Below are 23,329 nucleotides of genomic sequence, written 5' to 3' on the forward strand. Positions count from 1 at the left end.
GAACATGATGAAAAACCCAAACCCACAAGGAATCTTTACTGTTTGTACATTGTGACCCCTCCAAACATTATACAAAGTAGTGATTCTTAAATTAGTACCCCCATTAGAGGTTCTTATTCATATTTAATGTGTCCCAAAGATAACGCTTTAGAATGCGTCTCTAGTGGTACCCATGTAGTGTCAGCATGGTGCTTTGGGAGCTGTGAGGATGCTGTTTTTGCTGCATTTGCCACTACGGTTACTGCCCAAGCAGCAGAGCAGAGTGAACTAAGGGAGTCAGGACCTTGTTCCTTACCTGGTTTTTTTGTGATATGGGTAGAGTCCACTGACACATCTTTGCCAGCACCTGATGGCTTTGGTGCTTGCTTGACCCCTATGAGCAGAGATAATGAAAGGGATTAAGTACACAGCAAAAATGTGCTAAATGTGTTTCAAAGAAACTTGGTAGAGTTATCAGTGATAATGTGCATTCTGTGCAGAACAGTGGCATTGGTGTTTTTGTGCCCAAACATTTTAATTGGGTTCTCCTGTCTGCATATAGAAAATATTCAAAGCCCTATATTAATTAGCTGTAATAGTTTCTCTGAAGAGTTAGTGTTTGATTGTGGATCGTGGATTTATCTTAATTTTCCATGATGTCCACACTGCACTTCCTTCCTGGGTGGTATGGTCTTACCAGGCAGACTTCATCTTCGGTGATTGGCTATTTTTTGTCAATATTTCTGGGTACATTCTGTGGTTTAAAAAAAAAAAGATTTCCTCCAACGCCTCATTACCCGTCTCTACCCCAAACCTCTTAAGATTCCAATGTGTTTGGATTTAAACTTGGAAAGTTGATTTTAAAAATATTCCTGGAGAAGTCCTGGCTGGTTAGGCCACAAACTGAATCTGTACCTTTGAGACTTGTAATTTAGTCCTGGTCAGGCCTAGATCTCCAAATTGCTATTTGGAAGAAACTGATCTGCAAATGGTTTTGTGTGATATTTTATCTCCTGAGTCTCTCAAATACAGTGTAGTGATTATTACTCAGTCATTCACCTAAATACTCATGCGGAGTTGGATATCTGCCCCAAGGAGAGGGGGAGCCAATTTAAGTTTTATTTTTAAAATTATTATCTTTTACATTATAAAATAATCTTCCTTTATGTGGCTGACAGTTATCATTAAGAACAGAAATAGACATTATCCATACAGAGAGGCAAGAATTCATACTGTGACGATCTGACTAGAATTCACATATTAAAAAATAAGAATAAAGTATTTAATATACTAGTCTGTACATTAACAAGGACAACCAAAACTTTGAGCATTCGCCATGTTTTAAGGACTATGTAGTGACATTGCACACTCAACCTCATTTACTGTGCAGGCTGATATATTGATTAAAATACAAGAGAAGTTTTGCTTGCCTGAAATCAGATGATATTATTACATTAATGTATAAAAATAAATTATTAATTATAATTATAAACCAACATTTTTATTTGACTGTAATAACACTGTAATTAGTGATGTATAATAATTATTATTGTTGTAATTATTATAATTAACATTAACTTATAAACCCTAGTATTGCAATCCATACTGTCTTCTGCTTGGTTAAGAGATAATACGTAAAATCATGGAGAATGTTGGTATAGAGCCATGAATTAAATGTTGCTTATTTGTACTAGGAAGAAAATGTTTTGAGGGACAATGACTATTTTTTGGCTAACCCCACAAGCATGGCAAAAACAAATAGCTCATTAGTCTTCCTGTGCTTACTCTCAGAGGTAGTGGGGTCAGAGAAAGGACTCATTTGTGCATGGCATAGAGGAATGAAAAATACTTCCATTTGTGTTACTGGGATAGCCTGGCTTGGTGAGATTGATTTACCACTACTTTTTGAGAGTAAAAAATGTGTTGTGTACTCAAGAAGGCTCTAGAAGTCTAGTAGGTTGTGTGTGCCTTTAGTGATTCTTCACAGCATTTCTCCAAATCTTTCTAACCAAAAGACAAAACGATGTATTTTGATCCAAAGTACCTTCATATTCATTACCCAATTTGATCCTTACAACACTTCTGTGTGGGAGATACCACCCAGGTTCCACAGATGAGGAAACCCAAGGCAAGGAAGATTAAGCAATTCATAGCGAGGAAGTGTTGGGACTCAGACCAACATGTGCCCAAGCTCCAAGGCCTAGCTCTTCAACACTAAGTGGCATAGCACAGTGTACTGTCTTCCTCTCATCATTGTCTTGCTTCTGTTATTCCTCATAAAGACTCTAAGTGACTCTAGCTTCAGAGTCTTATACACTGCCTACTGGATGGTTTGAGGCATTGCCATTGTGTGAGGTCTAAATGGCCCTGGCTGGCAAGCATGTGTCATCCAATTATGCCACTAGTGTGTGGGGCTCAGACATAGCTCAACCTGACAGTGGACAAATCCTCTAAGCCACAGTGGCTAGTGAATTGGAGATCTAGGAGAGAATTCAAAATTCTGCAAGACAACTTTATGAGTAAGACCAAAGTTATAATTTTCCTGGCTTCTTTTGTAATTAAGGGAGAAATCAGCAGAAACCAGTCATTTTGTATTCCTTTCTGTGTAGGTAGAAACAGCATCTTACTGTTACGATCCTTAAATGTAAGTGCCCAAACCATTAAGCAGCTAATTTGGACTTTCTTCAGCCTTCACAAATAGATAAAAGTTGGCAGGGTATAAAAACACCAGTAAGAGCCCTGCCAAAGGCAGCCATGAAGCTCAGGGAAAGGGCACTGAATGGGGGAGAGAAGGATGAACTCCGGTTCTGGCCGTGCCTGTACCTTGTTGTGGTTTGCATGTCAGCCAAGCAGCAATGTGAGCACCAGAGCCCAGACACCAGTGAACTTCTTTTACTCTGAATCAGAGAGCAAGTGGAGGCCAGAGGTAGCAGAGAGGCAATGGGAAGACAAAGGAGGAAGCCAGGAAGAGAGATACTATGGAGAAAGAATTCTCAGGAATTGGCACTTAATCAGCCAGTCTGGCCCAGGCTGTGACCTGAATTCTTTTTCCCTCAGGCAGGATTAATCAACATAGTTTCTAAAGGGCAGCATTGGCTCTGGAAGCACCAAGTGGAGCTCCAGCATGAGCCCCGAATCGCCATATGGGAGTTCTCCAAAAATCTCTGGATTTACATAGTTCACCCCTTAGCAATTTATTGTCAAAAATGAAGTAATGGTTTGCGTATTTTTAACCATGGTAACAAAAACGTTGCAAACAAACACAGTAAACTGAAAATCCATTTCCAAATGTTTTATGCACTATTCCTGGTGACCAAAAAGGGGTGGTATTTATGCATGATTGGTCTCTGTGCCCTTGTCTCCAAATCTTAGCACCTTGCTAAAAAGCCAGGAGTGATGAGCCAGCAGACTGGAAGATTTAGCCACAGCCCAGAAAAACACATTCCTCATCTCAGAGGAGTCTGGTTTCTGGTTGTCAAGCACACTCAGTGTGGGGGCAGTCAAGTGTGGATTCCTCATTAGGAGGCAGAGAAAGGAGTCTCAGGTTCAAGTATTTAACATATCTGCTAAACCACATGTGTCAAGTTAGTTTCCAGATTACATTTTGCCTGAAACATAATGGGCCTTCAATAAATGTTGGTTGGATGAAAGTGTATCTGTACAGCTCAGTGACTTCTGGCTACAAGGAGAAAGTTGAAGATTGACCCTTGATAAAAGAAGTTAGCCTACTCTGTGCTGGACATGCAATAACCGTTTTCAGATTTGTGGGCCATACGGTCTCTGCCACAATTGTTCAACTCTACCATTCTGTTAGGAAAGCATGCTGTTTCAACATGGCAGTGAGCCAGATTTGGCTTGTGGGACTATAGTCTTTATATCTAGCCTAGTGCATGCTTATTACATCTCTGCAGTCTAGAGCTGAAATTGGCTATACTTTTTAGAACCTATCAGTGAAGCTGAAACACATCTCTGGAAAGCTTGTAAAAGCAGAGTCCTGGGATAAATAACCTACCAACAACCTCAACCTTTGTAGCCTACTTTGAGACTTGAGGTGGAGAAATATTTACAAATATAGCTCAGAAATTCATATAAAGCTGGGTAAATATCTGCAATGATGTTATGAAATAAGAAACTTGGGCTTTCCTGGAGTTTATGGAATCATTCCAAGATTTTTTGTAGAGGCCTAAATAATCAAAGGTCTGTAGTTTTGAGGCCTCAGAATGTTTCTTTCTTAGTCTTCCAAGGGCACAGTCTTAAGTGGCCTAAGACCATGAAGAGTGTATCCTATAAATCCTACACACTTCCTTTATCAAATGATTTTTCTTTTTAATGTAAAATATCTGGGCTGAAAACTTTAGACAGAAAAACTACAGGAAAATGTATGTAACGTGGATGAATAATAAAGAAATATTCTGGACAAGATGTCAAAGTTGATTAAGAATCAGTTGGTGTAGAAATTAAGTCTCATTAAGACTCAACAGAAGCTAGAAGTGAATGTAGATGAGATCATAGGATTGGGGTCAGAGAAGAAAATAAACTTAATGTAAATACCTGCATTTCTGGTAAACAAGCCAGAATGAAGCTATGCAGAGTCAAAGTGAGGGGGACACATTTAAGTCAATAACCTGGAATGAATAGATTTCAAAAAATTCTTTTTCTCACCAGTTTTTAAAAACCTTATTCCCTAAGCAAATAGTCTGAAAGCTATTAAATTTTCCTTTCATAATATCCTACATGTTATCTGTGATTTTCAATTTTTTTTACCATTTTACTTTCCTTTTTGCCTCATTGCACTGGCTGAATACTCCACTACTGTTTTCAGCATAAGTGGTAAAAGTAGGAATCCTTGTGTTCTTGATGTTAGGAGAAAAACATTCAGACCACTGTTAAATATGTCAGTTGTAGGTTTTTCACAGATGCTCCTTATCAGAGTGAGAAAAATTTCTTCTATTCCTTATTTTCTGAAAATTTTCATCATGAATGGATTTTGAATTTTATCTAATGGTAGCTTTTTTTTTTTGTATTTACTGAGATGATTGTATGATTTTTCTCCTTTTCTCTGTTAATGTGGTGAATTAAATTTCTTTGAATGTTGAGCCAACCTTGCATTCCTGAGGCAAGCATCATTTGGTTATGTGATAATGTGGTAGATTTGGGGATGTATCACTCCCAGACCTCTAATCAAGGCTCTCTTAGCAGAAGCTGATCCCGAAGGAATGGAAAGGGGATGCTGTCTGCTGACCTCATTCCTTGCAGATGGGCAGTAGGCCCTCCCCTGAAGGGGAATCTCAATAGGTAATAGAGCATAGAACATGTGGGATGCATTTTAGTTGGGGGTGGACCTAGAACAAGGGAAGCAGAAACTGAACTCACCTTTGTCTACCTGTGCTCACCAGCCCATTTCTACTAGCAACTAACTAATAATACTACAGAGTTGATTTCATCTACACAAAAGGGGAAGGGGTGTCAATTTGTGTTACAAGGGGGTCTAGAAAAAAATGTTTGTATTGCAGATAAACTTGTAATAATGCTGTTTTCTTTCTGAAAGACAATTAGCATTCTCCTAGTGAGAATCAATGCTTGATTACACTGAAGGTTAATGACTTTCACGTTTGATCATAGGTACTGTTTTTTCACTTGCTTTGTTGACAGAAATGTTTCTATTTTTGCTTAGACAAACTCCAGGGAATTGCTTCGACTATTAACAAGGTGGCTCTGTTAAGAGCCAGACTGTTTATATCAGTCTGAGAAACTATGCATTGCCTAAACCCACAGTTGGGAATAATAAAAGGAACAGCTGAGCACAAATAGATAATGGAATGCTTTCTTGCTTTTCATGAGTCAGGGGTTTATAGTAATTGCCTCATTAATTAATTTGAAGGAAAGTGTGGATTCCTAGAACTTCACACACTGTAATAACCTAGGATAAAAACAAAACAAAACAAAATCCATCCCAAAACAAAAAACAAAAAACACTGTACAACAAATCTAAATGATTTTTAGACCAGATATCATTAGGTATTATTTATATCTCTCTCTCATTAGGGAATCATCATGGATTAAATATATATGCACTAAATCAATTCTAATTTCCATGCTCTTTTGCATAAGTATATGATTTGTACTATTAAAAATATTGCAATATTGCAAGGAAATGATGCAATCCCATATGAGGGCATCTAATAACTACTATTTATCTATTTAGTGAGTTGGGTGTTTGAACTTTTATCACATCATTTTCTTAGTTATCTGTATAATTTCAACTCCCCACAAATCTGGCTGGATTAGGGCAATGTCACTTAATTCCTGAATTAAACGGAATGATTTGGAAACTTTACTCTGAGTCTTAGCTCCTCTTGTTAGAAGGTCATGTTCCAGATTACCAACAAATGCAAAAAAAAAAAATTGTAATGGTACTTGTGAAATTACAAACTTAAAAGCCAAGTGATTACAGTCTGAAAGGCCAAGCCTATGCATGGATAGTGTTTTTGAAATTAGGGAAAACAGCTATTTTGATATTTTCATTCAGTGATACATATGATACTATTTCATCAGGATCTTTTCAAGGATCAAGACTATATATGGTAGCTGATTTAGTGAGCTGAGTTTAGGAAAGAAAAATTCTTTTTCCATGTTTTCAGAGACATTGGAAAATTTGATTTTGGAAAGATGTACAATTTCCAATTCCAGTTACATTAAGAACTTCCAAGATTGGTACAAGAAGAAATTTGAAGTGTGAATTCAACAAAAGTATAAATTTTGAATGAAACATTTGTAGTTTAGAGAGGATCAAAAGGAAATAAATTTGTGATCATTACCAGCTCCCATTCCATTTCCTTTGGGCGTCCCACTGGGTTTGAGTCTACTAGGTCTTGTAGTTGTCTTATTCAGAGCTACAATAAAATGGGAATAAAAAGGTCAGGTATTTTCTTTTTAAAACTTTGTAGTTAAGGAAAGCAGAAGTTCCTGGAGAATTGGAAGTCATTTAACTAAGCAATGGAAAAATTGTGGCTTACCACACATATTGTTCAGAATATGGAAACCACAATTCCGGTTTAAAAATAATAGATTTGAATTTGGGACTAGAGACTTGAGTTTGTACTCTGAGGTGATCACTGGGCTTGAAGAAATAACTGGCAAGGGAATTTATATGTCTAAATGGGAAATCCCTCACTTCATTTATAAGCACTAGATACATTCCAAAACAGAACTGAAAAAAGATTGAGACTACTACACCCAATGAAAAACCAAACCTGAAGTGTCTTTATGTGGCAAGGCCTTAATTTAAAATTCATAAGTTGATGGTTCTTCTACAGGGGTCTCTAGGTACAAATGTCCCCTCTTAACCTGGCATAAGTCCATTGTTGAACACAGAGCATGATGAAACCATTTTCATTTCTCTCCTGCTCCATGGAGAGCCAGAGTATTACAAACACTTTTAGACATCACCTGTCTGTTTGGAAGACACTTCAAAGAAAAGCACTAAGTGTATTGTGATTGAAAGAGCAAGTTCTGGAACCAGGTTGTTTACCTTAAAATCTACTTCCTAGCTCTTCTCATGCCTTGGCTTCCTCAACTGTACCCCACATCAGACATATGACAAGCCCTCAGTCAATGTTAGCTATTGTTACTGTTTCATTATTTTGTAGAAACCTTTAATATAACCAGCCACACATTAAGCTCTCAACAGCTATCATGATATAGAGGGCACATGGAGATACACTTGTTTATAAAGGATGTCTGTGCCTAATTACCTTTAGGTATTGGAATATTACTGCAAAAAAAGCATGAAATCTCCATAAACCAAAGGATAAGAAGAATTATTGTTCCTTCTCCCACATACCTGGAGAGATGTTCACCAAGAACATTAATTTACAGGCCAGCTTCACCATTTAGAACTTTAAGAAGACTTAGAATTGCAGCAACCAACGGGTACATAATAGTGTCTTTGGTCCAACTTGTGCTTTAGCACAGGAGCAATTTACATGAACCAGATCAACCTTCCTAAGTTACCTCTTCATTAACAATCTCCAGTGAGGGAGAGCCTAGAGCTTTTGGAGAATTCAGTAAATGTATTTTCTAATGTTTATCATTTTTACTGTGTACAACCTATAAAATGTGTGTGTGTTTTATCGCCTGAAGAAATCAAGTAAAAATATTCTCCCAGAACAAGGGTCTTTTATACTGGAAGAGACTATCTCTTCTTAAATAACATTTGAGAGCTAGTGTATCTGAATAGCTAACTCTAATGTTATTTCTGTAATTGCCATGGAAAACTGAAGGACTATGTGTGAGATTTACACACAAATACTGTTCTAAAAATATTCCTATACTGATAAAGTTCCACAGGAATCTTTATATCTGGTCATCCTTAAAAAACTTAGTCACATTGTATCACTTCCATGGAAGTGATCATTACTTCTCTACTTATCCACAAAGATCTGAATTTCTGTACATCTGTTATTGCCATTTAAGTATATATATATATATATATATATATATATATATATATATATATATATATATATATATATATCCCTCCTTTGGTGTATGTTGCTGTTTCTATACATTTGATACCTTCTCAGGTGTGTTGATTATTTAGGTCTCCAAAAAGAGAAACAACTTACCGGGTCTGATATGTGCTTTTTCAGATGTTCTGGGCCTCACAGGAGTAGTGTACAATCTGTGTGGGGCTGAAACAGAGGAAAGGTTTCATATTTAATAACTAACATTCCATTAAATGGAGATTTAGCATCTTAGAGACCAACAATTCATGCACTTTGCATGGAGTAAAAAGGATGTTTTGAAACCTGCAATTATGCATTTACAGCATAGCTGTTAAAGAAAAATAAAACAAGATAATCATGACTGGAAATAAAGGCACACAGCAAGTAAGGTAGGTCATTTGCAATGTGTGTTAAGGATTAATCTTCATTTTGTCCATGTTTCTCAAGGGCATTTATTTTACCCAATGGTTGCTTAACATGGTTAACATAAACCTTCCATCCATCCATCCACCCATCCATCCTTTTGTCCATCCATCCATCCATCTATATCTCTCAATTTGAAAGTCATAATGGAACATTATTTGGCCAAAGAAGACAGGCAATTTCCAAGGTAAAAACAGTATATACTTTTAGGTACGTTAGAAGAATAGGAACATGTGGTCTCTATCATACTGTCTTAGCTCATGAACCCTGGAATGAATACTCACTTAGTGCCAACAACTAAAGTTTTAGGAATGGGAAAAATGACCTCTGGTGCCCTGCCTGTCAAGACAGGGTGAGCAAGGAGCAAGAACTCGCACAAGCTCTGGGATCAATACATTGCCTTGTCATTTTCTGCTCCTGTTATTCAGGATCTGGCACAGTGAAGACTCCTACTTGCTGAATAAAGTTAAAAAATGATTGGCCATTGTAAGCAGGCAAATTCACGAGAAACTCAGCTGGAATACTTTTGCTTCCTAAGATTTTAAAGTATGCTTTCATCCTGGAATTCCTCCATCTTTCCCTTCCGTCCTCTGCCCCCCTTGACATACCACACTGCCTCCTTACCACCAACTCTCTTGGTAATGCTTTAGCTAAGACTGGAAAAAATTTTTCTTTCAAACTATGTAAGTAGATTACATCGTTTTGATGATTTTGTTCACATCTTGAGTGGGTATTTATATAATCATAAATCAGTAAAGCCTTGCCTGCCAAGTTAAAAAAATACACCTGCGAAACAGATTATACTATAGCTCGTTTATGAGCTTCCAACGTGAAGACTGATGAGCAGAATTTTGCCGTACTTCAGGCCAAAAATAACAGACGCATATTGAAATTCTCTGTAGGTTTAGTGTGGGCCTTTCAAAGTGTAGCAACTAGAGTGAAGAGAGGCACTGATGTTATAAAAAATTCTCGTTACACTCTGAGGTGTGTAATGATGATTTGTAAATGTTACGCTTCAAAATTTTCATTGCTAGTGGTAGGATTCCTGTGAATTTAATATATTTCAGTTTTTTTCATGTTAATTTCTTCAATGTTAGATTGTTTTTAGCTTAAAGAAATACAAGGATCATGGTTCTTATTAGTCTCATTCCAGAACAAAGATGAATTTTAAAACATTACACAGGAAAGGGACATAAAGCAGAACACAGAAATAATCAGCACGACACTTAGTATTTCAAAGCCATAGGATCAGAATTTTTGCTTTATTTTTTTCCTCACAATCTTTACTTAAATCTAGACAGAATTTTTAATGCAAGAGTTGGAATATAACATGAGTTTAGACTGTAAGTTACTCATGTAGCTCATCACCAAATAACACAAGACCTTGAGAAAACTACTCTAGGGTTTTAATTTTGAACTGAAAAAAAAAACACAAAGGAGCTTTGTGAACATATCTCCACATAGTTTTTAATGACTAATAATAGAAATAATTTTAAAAGATGGCCTGTAAGGACTCATGTTCTGCCCAGCACAGGGAGAGGGTAAGTAAGATATAACTTTCCCTGGGTGGGCAGGGATAAGGGAGTTGAAATAAGTAAAATAAACACAGTGTCCCTCTGGCCAAGGGGGTTCCTATTACAGTTTGAGAAAGGCAAAAAAATAAAAACAAAAACAAAACACGAGAATTTTAGGGTTTTGATTATAGGGTGCTGCAGGGAATTGTCTCAGTAGGCAAAGGAGCAAAGGTGTCAGAGAGAAAAGGTGCTGGAAATTCTACGAGCAGGCTCGTGTTGTGGGTTTTAGGCACAACGTTTCTGTGGAGGACTTGGACCCCATCGTGGAGGGCTTGGAAGTCAAAGAGCCACCTGGGTCATGGTACATGCATGGGGAGAATGTGAAGATCAAGAGGACTAATTTCACCCCTGTAGCACCTCTCTCAAATTGTCGTGTGCTATCTTATGCTCCTAATGCCTAACGTTAGAAACACAACGCAATGTAACAGTAAGAAAACAGCTGACTTCCTCTTCTACAAAGCCCAGGCACACACTTATGAGGGTTTTATGAGGGGGCTCCTAGTGACACACATCATGCCTTTGTGAAAGTGGACGCTTTCGGTAATGCGGGGCTATTGGGCTTGTGCATGCTACTCTCATCCTTAAGATGAGTTCTTTCCCAGGAGGTTCTTTGTTGCCTCATATCAGCAAATCCCTGGTGAGCTCACCATAAGATCCTTGGCACAAGCTTAGAAAAGTATGAATCCCAGGGCAGCACAGTTTAGGTTCAAGCTAATGATCCTTAGAACGTAAGAAAACAATTAAATAGATTGTTTTCATTGTGTAAGTATGTTAAGACATTTCATATAATGATATCAGACTCTGCATATACCCCCATCAACTATGAAACTCCTATCTAATAAAACCATGTTCTAGAAAGATTTTGATTAAAATTCCACACACACTAGTAATGGTGACATAATACTGATATTCCCATTAAAGTAAGAAAAAGCAAAGCAAGAAAAAAAAAACCAGGCCTATAATCTTGTATCCTCAATTCTGAAATTTTTAAAGTTCTAAAAAGCTGAAGCCTTTTTTCATTTTGCAGCACCACCTGAACTGAATTTTTTATGCTTCTTTTTTATGCTTCTTATTATAAATATTTATATATTTTAGCTTACATAAAGCTTCTTTATGCTTATTATAAATATTTACATATTTTGCTACAAAAACAATGTGTTTCATCATGAGAATCCACCTATCTTCTATTAAGTAAGACACTAATTGCTTCTATTAAGCAAAAACATAAAAAAATGAGGGCACATTATGGATGTAATGTGATTGACCATCTACTATTAGTGGTTGAAGCTGGTAAAGAGGATGTGGGAGGGCTAGTGTTATGTTAGGTTTCTTCTGTGTGGATTATAAGTAAATAAAAAGTTAAATACAGCGGGCACCTGGGTGGTTCAGTCTGTTAAGCATCTGACGTCAGTTCAGGTCATGATCTCTGGGTTTGTGGGTTTGAGCCCTGAATCCAGGCTCTGTGCTGACAGCTCAGAGCCCAGAGCCTGCTTTGGGTTTTGTTTCCCTCTCTCTCTGCCCCTCCCCCACTGGTGCTCTGACTCTGTCTCTGTCTCTCTCTCTTTCAAAAATAAATAAACATTAAAATTTTTTTTAAATAAACATTTTTAAAAAGTTAATATAAAGATAATAAGGTAAATAATAAATATTAAAAACATAACAAAAAATGAAACCAAACAAGTAGAAAAAGATTGAGAAATTTTACAAAAAACTATCCTCCAGAAAAAAACTGCCAGAAGACTAGCAGAACAGAGTCTCTGGAGCCAAGCGCAGAGGAGAGGCCCACAGAAGAGGGTAGGAAGGGCGGAGAGGCGGTGCGCGCTCCACGGACTGGCGGGAAGGGGCAGGGGCGGAGGGGCAGCCCGCTGGCCAAACAGAGCCCCGGAGTCTGGCTGGCAAAAGCGGAGGGGCCAGACGGATGGAGTGTGTTCCGACAGCAAGCGGGACTCAGCATCTGGGAGGTCATAAGTTAACAGTTCTGCTTGGAAAGCCGGAAGGCTGGAGGACAAAGGGAGGGAGAGTTGCTAAGCCCCGGACGACAGAGCTCAGTTTGTTGGGGAACAAAGGTGGTGGCCAGCACCATCTCCCTCGCCCATCCCCCAGCCAAAATCCCAAAGGGAACCAGTTCCTTCCAGGGAACTTGCTTGCTCCACGCAAACACCCAACTCTGTGCTTCTGCGGAGCCACCCCTCTGGCCGCGGGTCTTACACCCTCCTGCTGCCACAGGGCCCCTCTTGAAGTGGATCACCTAAGGAGAAGCGAGCTAAGCCTGCCCCTCCTTCCCCCGTGCACCTTGCCTACCCACCCCAGCTAATATGCCAGATCCCCAGCACCACAAGCCTGGCAGGGTGCAAGTAGCCCAGACAGGCCACACCACCCCACAGTGAATCCCACCCCTAGAGAGGGGAAGAGAAGGCACACACCAGTCTGACTGTGGCCCCAGCAGTGGGCTGGGGGCAGGCCCCGCCCACCAACTCCAGTTATACACCACAACACAGGGGAAGTGCCCTGCAGGTCCGCACCACTCCAGGGATGATACAAAATGACCAAAAGGAAGAATTCCCCTCAGAAGAATCTCCAGGAAATAACAACAGATAATGAACTGATCAAAAAGGATTTAAATAATATAGCAGGAAGTGAATTTAGAATAATAGTCATAAAATTAATTGCCGGGCTTGAAAACAGTATAGAGGACAGCAGAGAATCTATTGCTACAGAGATCAAGGGGCTAAGGGACAGCCAGGAGGAACTGAAAAACGTTTTAAACGAGATGCAAAATAAAATGGAAACGACCACGGCTTGGATTGAAGAGGCAGAGGAGAGAATAGGTGAACTAGAAGATAGAATTATGGAAAAAGAGGAAGCTGAGAAAAAGAGAGATAAAAAAATCCAGGAGTATAAGGGGAAAATTAGAGAACTAAGCGATACACTAAAAAGAAATAATATACACATAATTGGTATCCCAGAGGAGGAAGAGAGGGAAAGGTACTGAAGGTGTACTTGAAGAAATAATAGCTGAGAACTTCCCTGAACTGGGGAAGGAAAAAGGCATTGAAACCCAAGAGGCACAGAGAACTCCCTTCAGACGTAACTTGAATCGATCTTCTGCACAACATATCATAGTGAAACTGGCAAAATACAAGGATAAAGAGAAAATTCTGAAAGCAGCAAGGGATAAACGTGCCCTCACACATTTATAAAGGGAGACCTTATAAAAGGAGACCTATAAGCCTGGTGACTGATCTCTCTTTTCAAACTTGGCAGGCCAGAAAGGATTGGCACGAGATCTTCAATGTGTTGAACAGAAAAAATATGCAGCCGAGAATCCTTTATCCAGCAAGTCTGTCATTTAGAATAGAAGGAGAGATAAAGGTCTTCCCAAACAAACAAAAACTGAAGGAATTTGTCACCACTAAACCAGCCCTACAAGAGATCCTAAGGGGGATCCTGTGAGACAAAGTACCAGAGACATCGCTACAAGCCTAAAACATACAGACATCACAATGACTCTAAACCCATATCTTTCTATAGTAACACTGAATGTAAATGGATTAAATGCGCCAACCAAAAGACATAGGGTATCAGAATGGATAAAAAAAACAAGACCCATCTATTTGCTGTCTACAAGAGACTCATTTTAGACCTGAGGACACCTTTAGATTGAGGGGATGGAGAACTATTTATCATGCTACCGGAAGCCAAAAGAAAGCTGGAGTAGCCATACTTATATAAGACAAACTAGACTTTAAATTAAAGGTTGTAACAAGAGATGAAGAAGGGCATTATATAATAGTTACAGGGTCTATCCATCAGGAAGAGCTAACAGTTATAAATGTCTATGCGCCGAATACCGGAGCCCCCAAATATATAAAACAATTGCTCATAAACATAAGCAACCTTATTGATAAGAATGTGGTCATTGCAGGGGACTTTAACACCCCACTTACAGAAATGGATAGATCATCTAGACACACAGTCAAAAAAGAAACAAGGGCCCTGAATGAGACATTGGATCAGATGGACTTGACAGATATATTTAGAACTCTGCATCCCAAAGCAACAGAATATACTTTCTTCTCGAGTGCACATGGAACATTCTCCAAGATAGATCATATACTGGGTCACAAAACAGCCCTTCATAAGTATACAAGAATTGAAATTATACCATGCTTACTTTCAGACCACAATGCTATGAAGCTTGAAATCAACCACAGGAAAAAGTCTGGAAAACCTCCAAAAGCATGGAGGTTAAAGAACACCCTACTGAAGAATGAATGGGTCAACCAGGCAATTAGAGAAGAAATTAAAAAATATATGGAAACAAACGAAAATGAAAATACAACAATCCAAACGCTTTGGGACGCAGCAAAGGCAGTCCTGAGAGGAAAATACATTGCAATCCAGGCCTATCTCAAGAAACAAGAAAAATCCCAAATACAAAATCTAACAGCACACCTAAAGGAAATAGAAGCAGAACAGCAAAGTCAGCCTAAACCCAGCAGAAGAAGAGAAATAATAAAGATCAGAGCAGAAATAAACAATATAGAATCTAAAAAAACTGTAGAGCAGATCAACGAAACCAAGAGTTGGTTTTTTGAAAAAATAAACAAAATTGACAAACCTCTAGCCAGGCTTCTCAAAAAGAAAAGGGAGATGACCCAAATAGATAAAGTCATGAATGAAAATGGAATTATTACAACCAATCCCTCAGAGATTGGTTGATCCCTCAGAGATAATTGAACAGACCCATAACCAGTGAAGAAATTGAATCAGTTATCAAAAATCTCCCAACAAATGAGAGTCCAGGACCAGATGGCTTCCCAGGGGAGTTTTACCAGACGTTTAAAGCAGAGATAATACCTATCCTTCTCAAGCTATTCCAAGAAATAGAAAGGGAAGGAAAACTTCCAGACTCATTCTATGAAGCCAGTATTACTTTGATTCCTAAACCAGACAGAGACCCAGTCAAAAAAGAGAACTACAGGCCAATATCCCTGATGAATATGGATGCAAAAATTCTCAATAAGATACTAGCAAATCGAATTCAACGGCATATAAAAAGAAGTATTCACCATGATCAAGTGGGATTCATTCCTGGGATGCAGGGCTGGTTCAACATTCGCAAATCAATCAACGTGATACATCACATTAACAAAAAAAAAAAAGAGAAGAACCATATGATCCTGTCAATCGATGCAGAAAAGGCCTTCGACAAAATCCAGCACCCTTTCTTAATAAAAACCCTTGAGAAAGTCGGGATAGAAGGAACATACTTAAAGATCATAAAAGCCATTTATGAAAAGCCCACAGCTAACATCATCCTCAACAATGAAAAACTGAGAGCTTTTTCCCTGAGATCAGGAACACGACAAGGATGCCCACTCTCACCGCTGCTGTTTAACATAGTGCTGGAAGTTCTAGCATCAGCAATCAGACAACAAAAGGAAATCAAAGGCATCAAAATTGGCAAAGATGAAGTCAAGCTTTCGCTTTTTGCAGATGACATGATATTATACATGGAAAATCCGATAGACTCCACCAAAAGTCTGCTAGAACTGATACAGGAATTCAGCAAAGTTGCAGGATACAAAATCAATGTACAGAAATCAGTTGCATTCTGATACACTAACAATGAAGCAACAGAAAGACAAATAAAGAAACTGATCCCATTCACAATTGCACCAAGAAGCATAAAATACCTAGGAATAAATCTAACCAAAGATGTAAAGGATCTGTATGCTGAAAACTATAGAAAGCTTATGAAGGTAACTGAAGAAGATTTAAAGAAATGGAAAGACATTCCCTGCTCATGGATTGGAAAAATAAATATTATCAAAATGTCAATACTACCCAAAGCTATCTACACATTCAATGCAATCCCAATCAAAATTGCACCAGCATTCTTCTCAAAACTAGAACAAGCAATCCTAAAATTCATATGGAACCACAAAAGGCCCCGAATAGCCAAAGGAATTTTGAAGAAGAAGACCAAAGCAGGAGGCATCACAATCCCAGACTTTAGCCTCTGCCACAAAGCTGTCATCATCAAGACAGCATGGTATTGGCACAAAAACAGACACATAGACCAATGGAATAGAATAGAAACCCCAGAACTAGTCCCACAAACGTATGGCCAACTCATCTTTGACAAAGCAGGAAAGAACATCCAATGGAAAAAAGACAGCCTCTTTCACAAATGGTGCTGGGAGAACTGGACAGCAACATGCAGAAGGTTGAAACTAGACCACTTTCTCACACCATTCACAAAGATAAACTCAAAATGGATAAAGGACCTAAATGTGAGACAGGAAAGCATCAAAACCCTAGAGGACAAAGCAGGAAAAGACCTCTCTGACCTCAGCCGTAGCAATCTCTTACTCGACACATCCCCAAAGGCAAGGGAATTAAAAGCAAAAAATGAATTACTGGGACCTTATGAAGACTAAAAGCTTCTGCACAGCAAAGGAAACAATCAACAAAACTAAAAGGCAACCAACGGAATGGGAAAAGATATTTGCAAATGACATGTCAGACAAAGGGCTAGTATCCAAAAACTATAAAGAGCTCACCAAACTCCACACCCAAAAAACAAATAACCCAGTGAAGAAATGGGCAGAAAACATGAATAGACACTTCTCTCAAGAAGACATCCGGATGGCCAACAGGCACATGAAAAGATGCTCAACGTCGCTCCTCATCAGGGAAATACAAATCAAAACCACACTCAGATATCACCTCACGCCAGTCAGAGTGGCCAAAATGAACAAATCAGGAGACTATAGATGCTGGCAAGGATGTGGAGAAACGGGAACCCTCTTGCACTGTTGGTGGGAATGCAAACTGGTACAGCCACTCTGGAAAACAGTGTGGAAGTTCCTCAAAAAATTAAAAATAGACCTACCCTATGACCCAGCAATAGCACTGCTAGGACTTTACCCAAGGGATACAGGAGTGCTGATGCATAGGGGCACTTGTACCCCAATGTTCATAGCAGCACTCTCAACAATAGTCAAATATGGAAAGAGCCTAAATGTCCATCAACTGATAAATGGATAAAGAAATTGTGGTTTATATACACAATGGAGTACTACATGGCAATGAGAAAGAACGAAATATGGCCCTTTGTAGCAATGTGGATGGAACTGGAGAGTGTGATGTTAAGTGAAATAAGCCATACAGAGAAAGACAGATACTATATGTTTTCACTCTTATGTGGATCCTGAGAAACTTAACAGAAACCCATGGGGGAGGGGAAGGAAAAAAAAAAGAGGTTAGAGTGGGAGAGAGTCAATGCATAAGAGACTCTTAAAAACTGAGAACAAACTGAGGGTTGATGGGGGGTGGGAGGGAGGGGAGGGTGGGTGATGGGTATTGAGGAGGGCGCCTTTTGGGATGAGCACTGGGTGTTGTATGGAAACCAATTTGACAATAAATTTCATATATTGAAAAAAAAAAACTATCCTCAGCCATAGGTGCTCTAGTCATGTTTATTTAGAATAAGTACTACTTATGAAATATCTTTAAATTAGATTTCTTTTCATCATCATTATCTATAATTTCAAACTTCTTCCTCCACATTTTGTTCACAAATTATAACTTACAATAAGTAAAATAAGTTTACTTTTTTTGTTTTTTGGGGATTCCTACCATATAAAAGAGGTAGAGATGAGCAAAAGGGAAGCTTCAGAACAGAAATAAAAGAAACCACAAAAATATAAGAAATCCACAACTGTTTATAACCTAAGTAACATAGAAACATAAAAAAAGGCAAAATTTCTGAGAGCACGAATATGAGATAGGGCTTTGTGTAGGTAACACTTCCCAAAAAGTTGGAAGGAAGAAATAGAAGAAGAAAATCTCCCCCAAACCCTCCCTATTTAAATATTAAGTCATTTTCTTTGAGAGAGAGAGGGAGAGAGAGAGAGCACGTAAAGAAGAGGGGTAGAGGGAGAGAGAGAATCTTAAGCAGGTTCCATGCTCAGCACAGAGCCCAATGTGGGGCTCAAACCCATGATCCTGGAATCATGACCTGAGCCAAAATCAAGAATCAGACTCTCAGTTAACTGAGCCACCCAGGTAACCCAAATATGAAGTCATCTTAAAAAATGATTTTTCTCACTACTAGTTTCCTTCCTCAGGCTGCAATATCAATGTGCTTATTAAGTGAAAGAGAGGGGACAGAGGAAGATGAAGAGAGAGTGAGAAAGGAGGACGGGGAAGCAAGATGAGGAGGAAGAGGAGGTGAAAGAAAAGAATGGGGAAGAAAAAAAAGGTAATAAAAATTTTATCAGATGTGGAAAAAAAGCAAATGAAGATAAGCAAAGAAAAAAGGGCAATTTCATTCTTAGTTATCAGCATCAAGTTGTCAACCATACATTCAAAAGCAAAGTTCTAAATAAAGAAACTGTCTTCCCTACATTCAAGTAAAGTACGTATCAATATTCATATTCGACTGATGTCCTGCACCTATGAAATGAAGAAAACTAATTCACTGTGATGAAAATTGACATTTTGAAAAGAAAATTTCTTTCCTGATTAAAAATGAAAAATAAAAGTTTACTACACAGAAATGGGGAAATAGCATTACCCTGAGTTGTCCTTGTCAATTCAGTTGTTGGTGGAATCTTAGTTGTAAAGAATTCTTGGGTGGACTGTTCTGTTTCTGCTGGGGACAAACAGAGCAAGGTGGCTGACTTTAAATAATTATCATTATGAACTTGTCAAAAAACCCACACTTATTTCCACCCCATGCAATGGTAAAGAGGAAATTGCATTTATAAATATGCCCAGTCATCATAATATTTCAAGGTTAAAGGTACATTTTAGTAACTCATTTATTCTATTTACTATCTTCGTGCACTATTGTTTTAATAATTATTATAAGGATTTCCAAAAGCTTTTAGTTCACGATTATTGTTTCATGATCCTGGACATGGCTGTTCTTGAATTGTGTCTGTTAACTGCTTTTATCTATTGTTGCCTTCATGCCTCCTCTCTATCCCATCAACCATTTATGTGAGCTGGAAAAGAAATACATCTTATGAGAAGAGGTGCACTCATGCCATGTAAAAATAAACATTCATCTACTAATGTCATGTGAGAATCAAAGTTTGTTTATTGACATAGACACATTTCTTCTGACAAAATAAAAAAAATTGCAATACTTCTACTCCCATATTATTTTGAAGTCATCACAGCAACATGTAGACATAGCAATTTACATCGTCCGCTTTGCCATGAACTGTATCCAAGGAAATACTTGGTACATACAATATACAGTCATCTTTTTTTCTGCCCTGCTTTGTAATCTGGATTTTGCTCATAGCAGAGATACTTGTGAGTTGGCAGGTGATGGTTCCTGCTTCAATAAACAAAGATGCACTTAAACAAATAGGGAGTAGAAGTTAGATAATTAGTATATCTAGCAGGGGTTCTTGAAGAGTAATTTTGGCTTTGCCATCATGGGTGATGTTCACTTTGAAGGCCATGGCTAGAATAAATGGGTATTTGGAAATTAGGGTGTATTTGCTCAGTTTTCACTTTTTTTCCTTCAAAAATGATTTCATTTTGAAATGTGATCAGTAATTTCATCTCAGTAGATACACACAAAAGATAGGTTTATTTGAAAAGGGACAAAGGGAAGAAAATAAGGCCAGTGATTTAAACACAGCCACATGGTATGCAGTGTGGGCAGGGCAGAAGAACCAGCAAAAACAAAGTGTGAACACTTGGTTTCTGATCTATTTTCAGTTGGGGGTCAAGCAAACTGGGGTTTCCCATTCAGTGAATACATTGGTGCTGAACTCCTTAAAAACATGGCCCACTCATCCCCATCAACCTTCCTGTTGCTTCTATCCTTCCTTGTTTTCTCGAGGTGACTCACATGCCCATAAGATTAGCCTAACATTTTTGCCACTGCCTCTGTCCCATCGGTCTTTAACCTGAAAGGACCTTTCACATCTTTAACTTCAACTCTCACCCCAACTTGAAAATCCAGGAGGTACGTTTCACCTCCTCTGTGAAGCCTCCCCTAATATGCCTGGTGGTTTGTTTGTTTAGCATGTTGCTCATTTCTCTGTCACACTCATTTTTTGAACAATACTGGGGTGAATCTCAGGAGCTCTGGTGACTGATATGTGGGTTCCAATCCAGCTTTGACATTAGCTGTGTGACTTTGCCAATTTTTTTAATCTCTCTATGCCTCAATTTTCTAATGTGTAAAATGGGGCAAGTAATAGAACCTACCTCACAAGTGTTATGTGATTGAAATTAAAACATACACGTAACCCACTGGGTGGTATGGAGGAAGTACTACCATCACTAAATCCTTCATGTTCTTAGATGCTGAACTCGCTAGGATAAGGATTCACTCTCAAAACAGTTTCTTTTTTGGAATTCTGGTTGCTTAGCATTTCACTTAGCACCCATAAAATATTCTGTAAATACTAGATGAAATTCTTCTTTCCAAAGGCAGCTTCAAATATGGAAAAGCAACCAAAAAGTATAGAATTGATACATTTTGGGAACATTCTTTTTAGAACAATTAAAATTTTATCACGGTATTTTAAAATATTCTCATTTTCTATTGAAAACCAACATAACTATTAAAAGGACAGAATACAATTAATGTAAAAGAAACAAGTGAAATGGCTATTTTTTATAATGGTAGAAAAAGACCCTCTATTGTTTGGAAACAACCCATCAACACAAGGTACATATGGCTACTGCAAGGGCAATCCCTAAAAAGTAGATCCTCATTGGACTAAAATATGAAATCAAAACTTACCCAGAGTGCTTTGCAGTTCCTCCTGACTAGTACTTGGTGAGATCATAGGTATAAAAGGGCTGCCTCGTGTCTCTAAAGGAGCTGGAAAAGAAAAGTATGAGCGGTATCAATCTTGAGATGCAAAATCCAGCACCAAGCCAGAATGATATTACACAAGATTCCTTCGTTTGAAGCGGAAAAAGGAAGACATTAGGTGGATCATGAAGAATAAAGTTAGGTGTACACAGAACCTTCACAAAAATGACTGTGGAATATAAGAATAATGGTTCTCAACTGTTTTTTTTCCGCCACCAGGATAGATAAGAAATAACACTCAGTGTCTGGCACATTCCATGACCACCCCTGGTTAAGATGGGATATGAGTAAGAAACAACCTTGGTCTGTCAGCTGTGGTGCATGCTTGCGCTCGCACGTTCTCTGTCTCTCTCTCCCCCACCCCCCATCCTAGAGAACATACAGGATTACAAAATGAGTGGAAATATTCATTATTGTAGTGGTGTCTCATATTGAGTCTCCTCAAGTTTATTTTTAAAAACAGACCATTGGCAAATTTCAGTATTTTTACAGATATTAACAGTAATTACTTGCCAGAACTTTTCACAACTGGTCACGCTAGTGTGTTGTAACACTACAGCTGAGAACCACCGAAAGTGCTGAAAATGTTAACTGGATGGGCATGAGCACGTGGAATCATTCTGAACATGGAAATAAATGAGGTAGGTGAAGAAGAACTCAGTAATAAGCTGTCTTAGGTTGGTCTTCAGAGCAAAGCCTTCACAACAGTGAAATCGTTGCTTTTCTATTTTGGAAAGAGTAGGAGTATGATGATGAGATGACAATGAGATGATGAAATGGATTAAGAAGAGAGGATGTTCAATATGATAAGTTGAGCAAGACCTGCAATTAGACTGTAGCAAAGCAAACAATTAGAGTTGGTCGATAGGGGGAAACCATTACCTATTGTTGTCTCTGGTGGATCAATTCTAAAGGTAACAGGTTGCAGAACTAGGCCAAAAGCAAACCGAGGAAATATATTTATGAGAATTTACTACCTGGTGAAGTAAACATCGTTTCTGTGTTTCTATATGCTTCCATTTGAACATTTAAACATTCTCAAAGAAATACAATAAATATGAGAAAATTCTACATATTAGACGCTACTTAGGAAGCTTAGTTTAGCTAAAACTTTAAAGATCTCATTCACTATGACTCTGAGGAAAATTTTTTAGTAGGCATGCACATTTTTGACTTACATTACACCCACAGTTGGAATGGAGTTATATTTCCATTTTGAAAGAAAGTAAAAGAAAAATGGTTGGCTCAGTTAATAAATATGTCTTATAATTTTAGCATGATCTCCTTTTCAATGGAAACACTTCCAGGGAAAATAAACTAATTATATACTATTCCCTCATGTTAATCAGAGAAAAAAATTCAAGCAATTTGTAAGATTAAATCTTCACATAAAAATTACACATTTTTCATCTGTAATTTTCTCCAACCTTGTTCCACATCACAATCATTAAATATGTATTTGCCTCAAGGACATTTTTCTTTTTGAAAACCATGCTTCCAAGCTGGGAAAATAAAGTAATTTATTTACCAGGTTCACGCTGAGAGACTTCAGGGTCTGGTTTAGGGGGAAGGACCACATCTCTCGGAACTGAAAGAAAAAAGATTATAAAACACTGTACTTTAAGTTTCACATCTGGAGTGAAGCTAAACCCGCAGATACAACGTCCTGGAAAACATGAATAAAGCAAAGGCATTTTCACAATGGCTAAAGAGTAATTCCAAGAACATGAATGCTTTTTTCAAGGTGGAAAAAGTCACTTGTATGGAGAAGGTTCTGGTGGTAGTTAAAATTGGTCACAGTGGATCGTGAAGCCTCTCTTGGAAAAAAGAAAAGAGGAAACAATGTCATTAAACAAAAGAAGGTGGTTCAGTTGGTAGAGCATGTGACTCTTGATCTCACGGTTGTAGGTTCGGTGGGTGTAGATTTTATTACTTAAAAATAAAATCTTAAAAAGAAAACCAGAAAGCCAGTTTTTGCTTGAAGT

The 23,329-nt window shown here is 38.1% G+C and overlaps 1 protein-coding gene across 50 annotated transcripts in view; it reads right to left on the minus strand.

The window, feature by feature from the left end:
• The window catches only part of LOC122491369 (ABI family member 3 binding protein), a 264,385-nt gene that overhangs the window by 47,834 nt on the left and 193,222 nt on the right, over window positions 1-23,329 (minus strand). For 33 of the 50 annotated variants that reach the window (XM_043594021.1, XM_043594028.1, XM_043594026.1 and 30 more), the window contains 7 exons: window positions 22,873-22,932; window positions 22,227-22,274; window positions 21,270-21,350; window positions 19,071-19,148; window positions 8,607-8,672; window positions 6,798-6,872; window positions 296-373 (listed from right to left, as the gene is read on the minus strand). In XM_043594021.1, coding sequence (XP_043449956.1) covers window positions 296-373; window positions 6,798-6,872; window positions 8,607-8,672; window positions 19,071-19,148; window positions 21,270-21,350; window positions 22,227-22,274; window positions 22,873-22,932 — 486 coding nt within the window. The remainder of the gene's footprint in view (window positions 1-295; window positions 374-6,797; window positions 6,873-8,606; window positions 8,673-19,070; window positions 19,149-21,269; window positions 21,351-22,226; window positions 22,275-22,872; window positions 22,933-23,329) is intronic. The other 17 variants (XM_043594029.1, XM_043594024.1, XM_043593988.1 and 14 more) reach the window with 5 other exon arrangements.

Source organism: Prionailurus bengalensis, chromosome C2 (assembly GCF_016509475.1).
Source record: "Prionailurus bengalensis isolate Pbe53 chromosome C2, Fcat_Pben_1.1_paternal_pri, whole genome shotgun sequence".
NCBI lineage: Eukaryota > Metazoa > Chordata > Mammalia > Carnivora > Felidae > Prionailurus > Prionailurus bengalensis.